The sequence below is a fragment of the Rhipicephalus microplus genome, chromosome 6, assembly GCF_043290135.1.
Source record: "Rhipicephalus microplus isolate Deutch F79 chromosome 6, USDA_Rmic, whole genome shotgun sequence".
Classification (NCBI taxonomy): Eukaryota; Metazoa; Arthropoda; class Arachnida; order Ixodida; family Ixodidae; genus Rhipicephalus; species Rhipicephalus microplus.
The window spans coordinates 163,913,393-163,926,836 of record NC_134705.1 but is presented as its reverse complement, the minus strand read 5'-3'; the positions used below and the strand labels follow the sequence as shown (position 1 = coordinate 163,926,836).

The 13,444-nt window shown below is 42.7% G+C and overlaps 1 protein-coding gene across 2 annotated transcripts in view; it reads left to right on the top strand.

Moving 5' to 3' along the window:
• LOC119167199 (maleylacetoacetate isomerase) overlaps window positions 1-7,573 on the top strand; it is a 33,803-nt gene extending 26,230 nt beyond the window's left edge. The window contains exons 6-8 of one of the 2 annotated variants that reach the window (XR_012884337.1): window positions 756-882; window positions 5,430-5,760; window positions 5,828-7,573. Coding sequence is in view for 1 of the 2 variants with exons in the window: in XM_037418635.2 (XP_037274532.1) it covers window positions 756-882; window positions 5,430-5,695 (393 nt within the window). In the remaining variant the exon portion in view is untranslated. Of the gene's footprint in view, window positions 1-755; window positions 883-5,429; window positions 5,764-5,827 lie in introns of those variants that run through there. The other variant, XM_037418635.2, reaches the window with a different exon arrangement.
• Window positions 7,574-13,444: the final 5,871 nt, after the last annotated feature.

The window sequence follows — 13,444 nt, the reverse complement described above, 5'->3', positions numbered from 1 at the left end:
GTATTGCGTAAAAATTGTACATTTTCTTGCGACTATGTTTTTATTCTGTTAATGAGCTGTTTACATCGTTTCAGCACCTTTCCAGCTGGTGTTGTAGCGTGTCAAAAAAAAAAATGCAGATGTCTTTTGCACCAAATTGGCGCCCTTCTGGGTATTGTAGCACCTTAGTTTTCCCCAACTTAATGCCTTTCCTCAGGGTATTGTAGCGCACGAGGGTTTCCCAAGTTAACAACCTTTTTTTTGGAGGGGGAGGTATGGTTTTTTATTAACACCCTTTTCTTGGGTGTTGCAGTGCACAAGGTTTCTCTGAGTAAACACCCTTTTTTTTTGGGGGGGGGGGGAAGCTATTGTACCACACTTAGTTTACCATATTTAGCACCCCTCTTTTTTTTGGGTGTTGTAGCTCACTAGGTTTCTCCACATGGAGCAGAAGTTTGGGTAAAACTTGTTCTTGGGCTAGTTGGTGCATGTTACAAGAAAATTAGACGACGCAAACCACCGGGGAAGAATAGGCGAAAGGAAAGAGCGTCAAATCGGGGAGAGATGGAGCATAAGTTAGGGCTCACTATAGAAGGAATATACTTTAGTAAATGTTGTTGTTGGGCTAGTTGATGCATGCTACAATAAGTTGATGCATGTTAAAAGAAATAACACTCTTTCCTTTTGCCCATTTTTTCCCGGTGGTTTGTCTCATCTAATTTTTTTGTAGCAGAAGTGTGCCACATCTAAGAGTAGTATGACTACTTTCGCTGCAGTGTCGGGAGGTCGTCGAGATTCTCGTTTCTGGAGTTCAGCCTCTACAGAGCATCGGCCTGATCCCTCTCCTCGGCAAGGCGGAATGGAAGAAGTGGGCCGACCACAACATCGCCCGTGGTTTTGCTGGTGAGTTTGTGAAACCGCAAGCTGACTTGGGAAACCGGGATGAGTGGTCATATGTTATACGCATGAGCAGCATGTTCTGACAATCTGAAGACTTGTTTGATTACAAGAGTCCCACTGGAAAATACAAAAAAAAAAGAAAATCCATATCATCCATAAAAATGTCTCCAGACCGATTTGACAACGGAAGATCTTATGCGGCAATACAAAAAATGGTCAAGAAAAAACAGAAAAGGGCGTTGCTCATAACAGCGAAAGAAGAAACATTTAGGAGGTGTAGCTCCGCTCTTTGAGGCGGCCAGACGATGTCACATTGCCGGAGAGCGAATTCATGCTGGCAATGTCTTGCGGCAGAAAAGAGAATTGCCACCGTTTCGGTTTTTGAGTGAACCAACCGCGCGCGTCGCTCACGTCCCGCCACAGTCACGGAGCAGAGTACGGTTCGGCCATGTTTGGCCGATAGCTTCGGCTTTTTTTTTTTTTTCGTGGTTGTGGCTCAAAGCCATAACCACGAAAACAACGTCTCTGTCGTGAAATGTCTCTGTCGGAGGATGTTATTTTTGTATTTCGTGAGATATTAGCTCGACGCCTGCGGACGTCCGTTCTGATGCGAGTTGCCTTTCTTGAATATTTCTTCTTTAGAGCTTGTAACTAACTTTATTCCCAGAACAGTAGTGACATATGCTGTCGTAGCCATCGTGCACCTGCTCATCACCTCTCATGATTGTCTAAATATGATGTACTAACTGATGTCGGTGTACCAACTAGCCCAAGAATGAATTTTACCAAGATTCTTTACAGGTAGCTGATAACTCCATGTGCACAGCATATTGAGCTTTGCTGCATTTTTTTCATCTTCGAAATCGGGGAAAATGCGTACACTTCAGGGATGGACTGAGAATTGTCCTTCCTCAGTGATTTCATTCGAGTTTGTGGAACGTGAAGTGGTAACATAAACTCAAAGGTTCTTCATCGATTTAGTTTGAGCTTACAGAACATAGAATCTAAAGTTATTCTCAAAGGCTCCTTAGTGGTTTTATTCGAGTTTATGGAACAAGCTTAAGCAATGGATATGTGAGCATTGACCTTTTTGTGTCTCGTTTCCTTGAATAGCACTTATCTCGCTACATGTGAAAATTTTTAAAAATCCTGCCCTAATGCTTTGTGAAAACCAACTGAGAAAGTGTAATTAAGCTAACAGGGAAAAGCAAGCACCCTGTCATTTGCCATCCAACTACCTCTGTGAGAAGACTGCGTGCATATGTATTTCACATATCATTCCGACTCGCAGCGCAAGTCGAATTGAAAGTACTCCAATAGTAACACTGAAAATTGCAAGTAGTATCGTGATAATTTGAAGGTACCGACAAGTGGCCAGTACGTGTGATTAAATCTAAGTACAAATGAAAATATCGTAAAATATAGTGACAGATTCCAGCATTTTTTGGGTTGCGAATAGGATTTTTAATTTTTGATAGCAACACAAATAACAAAAATCGTTATGTAACGCAGCCCACAGAGAAATCTTTGAAGCTGTATTATGGAATATAAAGTTGATAACTTTGCTGTACATAGTCGCCTAGTCTGATGCTGTCATGCTCGCCAGTCCTGAAAATTACAGTATGTATATTATTACCTAGTCCCGCTCAATTCCGTGCTGCTTAGGGCGTAAGAAGAGTTCTATGGTGAAAAGCGGCGCTGCCTTCGCGGCCACCAGTGGACCAAAACAAGCCGCAGCACACGTGTGCGGAGTGTACGCACACGCAGTAGACCACCGCACTTGAACATGAACGGCTCTTGCCATTTACAGTATGCCAGTATATGATTTCGTATTCACTGCTGATAGAAAAATACTGATCACAAATGTTTCATGACGGTTTACACCTTACCATTTCTTGATTGGACTCGCTCACCCGTAAGCCTTCTATTGTGCTAAAAAAGTAGGCCCCACAAAAATTGGTCATTGGTCCCTTTGATTGTTGTTCTTGCTTACAACACAACAATTTGGGCGGAGCAAAATTTTCGTAATGTTCTTTTCTAGCTATGAGGCCATTGAAAAGCATTCTAGAAAGAAATAAAGAAGGCTGTAAATACGACAGTTTTCACAGGAGAGTTATGTTTGGCATACCGAGACACTGGGATTGCTTTGTTGCACATAAGGGTATGTACACTCGGCCATCTCTCTCGAAAAATTGGTGCTTTTGGCCCTGTCAGAATGGTAATTGTATTTTAAACGTGATCAACATTCGTTTTGACTTCAGAAAAAGTTTGTCATGGTTAGCTGTTCCACGTAGCGTTCAGTGCCACGTAGTAAAAAAAAAATACTTAGAAGGGAGCCTGCCTTCCGTCCACAAGTCAACTCATCAGACGCCACTCCCTCCTCATGTGTCAAGCTTTCGATAGATTCTTGGCATGCCCAAGCTTCATTTTTATGGCTGGCCTTCAAGATTGTCACACGACGCCACCTCTCGTTTCTTTTTGCCCTCCATGTTTAGCGCTATGTGCGCCAATCGCATCTTTGTGTCCAGTGTAGTGGGCATAAATACATTCTCGCATTGCCAGCAAACTTTGGACTAAAAAAGCTACCTTTTTTCAATCATGTTTCAAGAAGACATAAAACAGCTCGCACGATTCAAAAGATTTGAATTGCGCGAAGATAGCTTCTACAATAATTTTGGATGCTTGACCACATCGTGCGTGCGTGCTTCGGCGTGGATGACGTCATTACATTGAGGTGCCCCCATGGGAAAATGAGGCTGAATGAGGAACTATATTTAAAAAGATAGTACTCGACTCTTATTGAAGCTGCCAAAGTGGTCTTGGTCTGCTTGCTGTACTGGATCACTTTTTTCGACACGTACAGTACACTGGTCACAGGGTTAATATGGAAAATTGGGCAAATGCAAAAAATTGAACTGATCGCAATTATCGGTATCCAGTTTCGGGCCTTCACCTAAGCAAGCATCATGCGCCTGAGCTGGCAGCACTTCAAGACCTGAGAGTGCATGCAAGACTCTCTGTACTACTTTTTTTTCCGCTAATATGCTGCAATGTCTCTCGGTGTCTGTGCTGCTTTGTTGCCATACCAATTCATCGTTGGATGTTGCCATAATTGGAGGTTCGATTCTCAGTGGCAATGGCTGCACTATGATGAGGGGCGAAATGAAAGGACCCTCGCTTGAGGTAGGTATTAAGGAAAGCCAAGTTTTATAGCAATAATCTAGAACACTCCGCTATTGTGGTTAAATTTATGAACTGCACTTCGTTTTCTAGTTCTTTTCTTGTTTAATTTATTTCTGTTGAGCTTCAATCGTTTCTCTTTCCACATTTTGTTTTCCACGTGTTTTTCTATGTTGTAACCCATATTTCTTATTTATTTTGAAAAGGAGGTCCCATTTCAGTCTTTCACTTTGTGACCTGCTTTTGGAAAGTATCACTTTGTAACGTTTATATTAATTAAAGTAAAACTGATTCGGATTTTTCAAGGATGTATAGCTGGCTAGGCGATCAACTACGCAATCATTTGTGGTTAACAGCAAAACCAGGCATGTGTGAATATTCGAGCATTTTGAATATTTGCACTTGTTTCGGTGAGTGTAAATTATTCCAAATTTCGAAGTATTCAGAATGAACAAACAAGCCACGTCCAAGCTGCTTGTAAAGATGATTGCACTGCTTTTTAGATGTGCTGTGAAAACACCTGTATTGAAAAAGAAATTGCATTGTTGCAAAACCATACTTCAGTGTTAGCATCAACACTGACTCAACATAACAAGAATATGTTACCCTCACAACACAGAATCAACATAACAAGAATATGTTATCCTCACATGAATCCATTTTTTTAAATTTTTACAAGCTTGGTAAATAGACGCTATATGCTCCAAGTGTTGTAAAGTTTAAAGCGGAACGAATTTTATCATTTATCACTTGTACTTTAGTGAAATTCAAATTCTGTTATAGGGGTAATTTATTTTTCCACTTCACTTGAAATCCATTATCCAAAAGAATGACATGGTCCGCCGCGATGGAGCAATAGTCGGAATGCTCGGATGCTAACCCGAAGGTCGTGGGTTCGATACCGGCCGCACCGCTCCCGTTTCGATGGAGGCAAAGTGGTTGAGGCCAGTTTACTGTGCGATGTCAGTGCACCTTAAGAACACCAGATGGACAAAATTGTTGGAGCCCTTTTCTCATAATCATATAGTAGTTTTGTGTCGTAAAACCCCAGGTATTATTATTATTATTATTATTATTATTATTATTATTATTATTATTATTATTATTATTATTATTATTAAAGAATGGCAATCATGCATGTCTTGTTCCAATTAAAAAAATGTATTGTCAAGGTTTGTTAAGTCTTGACAAATGGGCTCATTTTCCTTTATATTGTGTGACGTCTTCTGTTCGAACACTTTGTTTCGAAATTATTTTACCAAATTAAAATTTGCATCGAACCTAGAATTTGCCACCTGCACACCCCAAACGGAACAGTAGCTTCATTTTGTTTGTGTCAAACTTTCCCTAAAAACAAACAAAATTTTCAGCTCTGGAAGCAATCTTTGTGGAGACGGCCGGCAAGTACTGCTTCGGTGACGAGGTGACCTTCGCGGATGCCTGCCTTGTGCCTCAAGTGAGCAACGCGTACGAATTCGGCGTCGACGTGACACCCTTCCCGACGGTGCGGCAGATTTACGAGGCGCTTCAGCAGCACCCGCTGGTCAAGAAAGCCGATGCATCGTGTCAGCCGGACACCCCTCCGACGGGAGTGCCCAACAGGCTCGCCTTTTTCAAGGGCCCGGGAGACCAGTAGTGCCTGAAGGACCGTCCATGTCGGAGTGTTTTGTTTCAATGAAGATATAAAGTAGCATTTGTAAGGTATTTCTGGCCTTCTCATTATTTCTGCTTTTTAAAACTTATCCTGGTCAATATTTTGTTTGTGCAGGTTATGGAGGAGAATTGCGGGGAAATCGAAACTGTGCTGAAGAGAACCCAGCTGATACATGAGTTAGGAACCCATTGAGAGCACTGCCGTATATGTTACTACATGTGAATCCATGGATGGCATGGGTTCACATTTGATCACAAGGATCACTGTTTGTTAGGCTTATGCGAATAGTTAATTTTAGGTTCGAAGCAAATCAGAAGCGAATAACACTTTTCGTCAGATAATTTTGAATCAAGTTAGAGTATCTATATGACACATATAGAAAGGTGGGCATATTTTCATGACCTACCTAACCTGCACAATATTTTTTTTTTCTGTGCAAATGCCTTTTTTTTGTTCAAAGGAAGTCTAACCAGCTTTGAGTAGTAGTAGGATTTGACTTTCGATAGAATGCAAGTGATAACCTGTAAAATATGTCAGATTTAAAATTTTCTATACTTGGAGCATATAAGCTGATGTAGCAAGCTTTTGAACTTAAAAAAAAAAAGATTAATCTATTCAAGAGTGATATGTTTACTTAAAGGGACCCTGCAACACTTCTTCAAGTAGCCATGGACTGGATTCACAAAAGGAGCTTATAGCTTCACGAATTCACTGACGTGAAAAATTTTTAAATCTTTTTGGTTCACTGCAAGCTGCAATTGCATTCTTTCTTCTCTTGTCCCCGCGAAAGCACTGGAAGCTAAATAGGAAGGGATGGCGTCAGAGATTAAAATACATCACGTGTGTCTCGTGACTTTGAGCATGTTTTTTTCTTCTTTCCTTCATTACGTGGATTTTCAGTGCGATCGCATACAGATGCATGGATAAGTCACGGCCCCCGTTATGACCACTGCGCCATGCTCAAATCAGCCAATGGCTGATGCAATGGCTGTGTTGCTTAATTTTTGAGCTTGTAACGTAATTTGCCGAGAAAAGAGAGACCAATTTACAGCCGACTTTGAGAATTTATTGTGAATTGCAAGCCGCGTGCTGTGCAATAATATTTGGGTTACGTGTTCTCAGGAGCCTCGACTAGCGATCAACAGCGTTTTCTGACCAAGCTCAAAAAGTGTTGCAGGGCCCCAAACTTTGAAGAGATTCTTTGCGGCAAAGTGAATTTCTCCTGAGTAGGTGCTTTCATGTCTCACCATTTTTGCACTGCAGTGAAACAACTTTTACCGGGGGTTACGTGTCGATTAATATACATCTATTTGTTTATTGCGAATACTTCGAAATTTTAAATGATTTGAATTTGAGTTGAACTGAATTCGAATACGCTACTATTTGTTCAAACATTCAAGACATTTGAATATTCGCGCCCCGTCGCAGTGGTCTAGTGGCTAAGGTACTCGGCTGCTGACCCGCAGGGCGCGGGTTCGTATCCCGGCTGCGACGGCTGCATTTCCGATGGAGGCGGAAATGTTGTAGGCCCGTGTGCTCAGATTTGGGTGCACGTTAAAGAACCCCAGGTGGTCGAAATTTCCGGAGCCCTCTACTACGGCGTCTCTCATAATTATATGGTGGTTTTGGGACGTTAAACCCCACATATCAATCAATCAATCAATTTGAATATTCGCACAAGCCTACTGTTTGTGAACCCGTGTGCTTGCAAGCGGAGATGTCACACGTATGTCAGCGCCTGGGACAAATGTTGGGTGCACCTAGTGAAATCGTGAACCAGAGATGAACCTTGATCGATAATATTTCCTAAATGCCTCTGAAGAAACTTCAACTTGTAAGACAAATATATTGCCACACTTATTTTGTGCTTTATTGCGTCCTCCTTAACTGTTCTTGTCTTTCATGCTGCGTCAGTAAACGCCCAGGTATTCACGGTCAGTAGGTAACCGTTGATATGCTTACATTATTAGTGTTGCATTACCAGTGTTGCAAATGTCTCGAGGGAGGGACACCCCTTAGGGGTGTCGCTCCTCAGAACTTATTTTCCAAACACCAACGCTGAAGTCTATGCTAAGTGCAGAAATTAAGTACAAAAGCGAAAAGCCTTTTTCGTCTGAAAAGGTGCTGCAGAAGACTAGCTTTCTGGAATGCTACGGATCACTTCGAACATGCCTTACTGTCCATCAAGCTGGGTGTTGCTAACTAAAGAGAATCAACAATTCCTGATTGCTTACCATTACTTATAATTGTGTTGACAATTTGGTGAAAGCAATTGAAAGTAAAGGATGAATCTGATTGCTCTGCTAATATATTGTGCTCCTCAGAGCCATGAGAAGACCGAGGACAAATAGTAAAAGTTACAGTCTTAAAAAAAACAGCGACATGGCCACCATGGCGTAATGTGTGTCCCCTCCTTTTGATCTTTCTGGATTTACACCATCCTTTGTTGTGAAGTGTGGCAGGACATCACTATCGGCACAGTCACGCTCTGTCGGTGCAGTCCTCCGGCTTTCTAGCACTGCGGGTGCTCATCAACCCATGCGCAAACTGTGACCAGGTGCAACGTCATCAAGCATTGCAGTGACTACGCATGTGCGAGCCTGCCCTGCCTCTGTACAAATACACCGGCATCATGCAATAAAGCTCTCTTTTTTTTTTCCTGCTGCTCGACTGTCCACATGGTGTCCAAAGTGGTTAGTTTGGTGGTTTGTTTGACACCACCGAAAGTCGGCAATGAATGAACCCACCAACCGGCCGTAAACGCCTGTCGCGAAAGTGGTGTCAACACTACTGCAGCCCCCGGGGCCACTAAGCTTGTCTGGGGACATGTTTTACAACTGTACTGCATGGAAACGAGAGTTCGACCTTTTGCTACGGCGACGGGACTGAGCCAGCAGTCTAAGGATGTTCAACCCGCAACCCTTTCGATGGCAACAGGCAAAGACACGAAAAGAACGTTCTATACTTTCAAGTTCGACAGCGAAGACGATAAAAAAGACCTCAGAATTATTTCAGCAAAGTTCGAGGCGAATTTCAAGCTGTCTGAGAACCTCAGCTTTAACGAACTCCGATTTGGCTCCAGGGACCAACAAGAGAGAGAGTCGTTCCTAGCTGAAGCATTCACACGTCTTCCTAACCGGAAGGAGCTGAGAGAAGAATCACTGGATTTTCATGTACACGCTATCTCTTCTCTTCCAGTCTCTGATGGGCAACTGCAGAAAATACGAGAAGAAGTACTCAATGATGCAACGATGACCGAACTGTGCAGCTATTCAAGCACAGAATGGCCTGAGAGCAAGCTTGACGTGCCTGAAACCGCACGAGCGTATTGGAACTATCGCGACGAACTTCACGACGAAGATGGCCTTCTCGTAAGAAGTAACAAGTTGGTCATTCCACCGATAAAAAGGCAAGAAGTATTTCGTTTGCTTCACGTGGCACATAGGGGGGAAGAAAAGATGAAGGCAAGAGCCAAGGCAGTTATGTACTGGCCGAGCATGTCAGCGGATATTGCAGCTCTAGCGAAGTTGTGTCTACTTTGTCAAAAGTACAAGAGCAGGAACGCCAGGCTACCAATGTTTAGTCCCGATATGGCTACTTTGACGTGGCAAGTAGTAGGAATCGAGCTTTTCTACCACGAAGGTGATGAGTACCTCGTTGTGGTAGAGTTCTTTTTTTTTTTCGAGATCAAGCAGATGCATCGAACTACGGCAGAAGCAGTGACAAACGTGTGCATGCAAATCTTCACCACGCATGGCATACCAGCAAAGATATGCAGCGATAATGGCCACCCCATTCTTCAATAGCGCATGCTTCCGTATTTTTTCAACGTAGCTGGGCATCACCGACGTGACTACCAGTCCGCATTACCCTCGCGGTAACGGCATGGCTGAAAGGGCCGTCCAAGAAGCAAAGAAACTACTGAAGAAGTGCTGGTTTGGAAAGCTGGAGTTCCACAGCGGCCTGCTTGAATGGAGAAACATGCCAAGGGATGACCACCCAAAGTGACCCATCTAATGACTCATGGGTTGACAGACGAGGACCAAGCTGCCCGTACTAGACTGTCACCCAGAACTCCGAGCCGTGCTGACCGAAGTTGTCCGAAAGCGACTCGGCGAAATATGGCGAAAACAATGCATCTTCTACAACAGACCAACGTGGAATCTACCGGAAGTGCACAGTGGTTCCACAGTATTGGTTTACGATACAACAAACAAGACCTGGGCATCAGCAGTTTTCATTGGCCCGGCAAGTACACCACGCTCTTATATTGTGGCGACTGAGAACGGCCAGTATCTACGACGCACGAGAGAGCTCCTCAGGTCAACAAATGGGCAGGTTTTCTCATAGCAGCCAGAAAGCGTGACAGCGACTGTGCATTACAGACCGCAGCTAGGCACCACCGAGCAGCAAGCACCTCAAGAAGCGCTGCGTCGAAGCACAAAACTGCGAAGATCGCCACAACGCTATCCTCTCCCAGAGTGCCCAACAGAAACTGTTCCGCGGATGTAGTGCAAATTGAACTTTGAATTATTGCTTCAATATGCCTTCGTTTAGAAATTTTGTGTTCTGTTTTTCTTTTCTTTTTTTTTCCCAAGGGAAGAAAAATGTGACCAAGTGCATCGTCATCAAGAATTGCAGTGACTACCCATGCTCAAGCCTGCCCTGCCTCTGTGCAAATACACCGGCATCATGCAATAAAGCTCTCTTTCCTTTCCTGCTGCTCGACTGTCCACACCCATGCATGGAACAGACATATGGCGGCCAGCCTTTGTGCCCTTGCATTCAGCGGCATAAACAACGAAATGTCTCGAGGAGGTGACCAGGGCCAGTGATTATTAATTTTAATCTGCTGTCATACATGAATATATCAATCTAATAAAAGGCAAAAAAAATAATTGAGAACCTAATAAATTGAACTTTAAATAATTTAGAAAGCTGATTGCATTTTGTAGAAGTCCCGGTAAAAAATGACGATGTACGGTTAATTGTACGACTCTTGGGAGCCTGAATCATCTGACAGAGGTCCAGATGTGTTGCATGTATTGACAATAGAGGCGAATATAGTTTGATAGTAAATCTTATGATAAAAACTCGAACAAGAATGTTTTCCTGCGAACAGCAAGTAAAGTAAGTTGTAATGATGCTTTCATGGAAGTCATGCTGCACGTTTTGTGATAATCAGATAAGATGAAGTAGGCAGTGCTGGTTTGTACTGCCTCGATGCTTTGGGTTAATGTAATAAGGTCCCACAACGCCAATGCATACTCAAGCTGTGGGCGAACACATGTGTAGCATAAAAAGTTGATCTGGAAGCAATAGGCGGCTGCTTGTTGAGCCTCCTACTCTGGCAAGATCTCGTCTGAACATCGTAATTCTGGGGCATGACCCAGACAGGTGGTGTTTGGCCCCATTTTCCTGGATGGCTGTGCTCTGGCCACCTCGTCTTTCTAAGCACGTGCCCCTTTCTCTTAGGAGGCGTTTCCACGTGCTGAAGCTGAAATCAATATCTTATGTGGGTGGCCCACTAAATACGCATAGCCTAACAAAAATAGACATAGTTAAATTTCATGACTTTTAGATACATTCAATATAGTTGATGTAAATAAAATATGGTAAATTGACAATATCACTAAAAGTTATCATTACGTGATTGAAAATTTTAAACAGCACTGAGAATATTCCAAAGACCTGATGTTTGAAAAAAGGCCACCTGCATCTGCTCACGGGGGGAACGCGAGTAAATGGTTTGCAAAGTGGCGGGAATATCCCGTGGATGTTGCCTTATTAGGTATGGTTTGTGAATGCTTGTTATTTTGTAATCATTATTCCTGTTTATTGAAGGAAGGAGAAGCACTGCCTTCTACGAGTAGTGGGATGCTGATGTTGGGTTGTGCCTCGCTACTGGTTGATACTATCGCTTCCGTCGCGTCTACTCAAGTCGAGCAAAGTGTCAAGTTAAGCGAAAGCCAAGTGATGCCCTTGGCTGTACTACGAAGGCGCGATGCAGTGCCTACATATACGAGCTGGCCAGTGAACGGTTGTGCAGCGCGAGCGCTAAATTTCTTTACTAGCAGACACTGCCTGCGTTGGCATTGTGAGGTGAGAGAAGGGAAGGGGAGCGAAAGTTGGCATGAGACGTGATCATGCACAGTGGGAGTGCTAACGGTGCCGCCAACGCCGGATCCGTGACCTCGTGCGACTAAGAAATGCTCCGCATGTGATGGCTAGGTCCAATTTAGTCCGAATAAATGCTTCTTCGGGAACGCTTTTCCTGGGCAAAGGGAAGTGACTGCATGATAAAAAATACTGTTTGATTGATTATTCCTGGCGATGACAAAATTAACACAGAGATGAAGATTCCAGACCACTTTTATGCTTATAAAAGTTTGGTGTAGAGGCTCTGTAGCATAATTTTGTGAATAAAACTTGCTGAATTAGGTGTGTAATAATGAGTTGCCAGAATCTTGCTCACTTTCTTCCTTTTTCTCTTCATGGTTTCTTGAAATTCTTGATTCTTGTTCAGCAGTGGCTCACATCCATTGGGGGGATCGGCCAAGAATTGAGTGGCTTGTTTAGTTGCTATAAAACTTTAGAATGTGGCAATGCGTCAAATAGAAACATTACAGTACTATATAGAAAATTCCGGTGCTCAAATGCATAAGCGTGCACAGGGTTCCATTTCAAAGGGAAGTATGGTCTGTCGCAGACCATCTCCGTTAAATTACTTTGACGATCTCTAAAGATCGCACTGAAAATTGTAATAAAAGGCATTGCCCACAGACAGGACAAAAGAAGGTGGTTAGCCTCCTGATGTGACGTCATCATTGGTTACGTGACTATTGGTCCCATTAACGCTCACGAAGCCTTGCACTTCGAACTTTCCTGATTCTCGAGACTCGTAAGCACCCCCTTTCTCTCATGTCTATGTATGGGCTCACTTTGCGCACCCCCTGCCCCTCCCCTGTGTATAATAAAACTAAATTTAACTTATTAGTAATATAATGAAGTTAATCAATATTCAGTTTTCAAAATATATTAAAATGTATGTGTTTGCACACAAGATAATGATTTATGTTACCTAGTTGACCGATTGGCTTGATCGTAGTAATTTCACACAGCCATGCGACCCTTCCCTTGGAGAACCTAGAGATAAAGGCTTCAAAATACGAAATGACAGGACGAGATAAATTCATTCCTAATGTAAAGATCTTTTTTCTTTTGTTCCACTTTCATTTCCTATTCTTGATAGATGTGTTTGAAGCGAGACAATGTTGTTGTCTCCGAGTCTTCAGAAATTTATCTATTGTATCAGTTTTCAACTGTGTTGAGTGCGACAGTGCAAACTGTTTTGAGATGTTGAGCGATTTGCAAAAAAAAAAAAGTTTAGTTTTGTGAATCTTGGAAAAGTCATTCCTATGAGCAATAGTTCTGGTGACCTATGCAGTGATCTATTGTGTCAGATGCACTGCTTTCAGAGGGCAGAATCAGAATTGCCGTTGGACCCTTGTTCTACGAAGTTCATTGGAGAACTGTATAACCTTCCAGCTACATCGTTGCATTTTTGGGAAGGGAAGAAATTGAAGAAACGGGAAAAAAAAGTTTAGTGCACTGTGAATCACTGATGGCACAATACAACAACACAATAAACATACCTATAATGGAAGACTTGCATAAAGACTTGCTGAAATCATATCTAATTGGTTATGATTTGATATTTCGAAGAAAAGA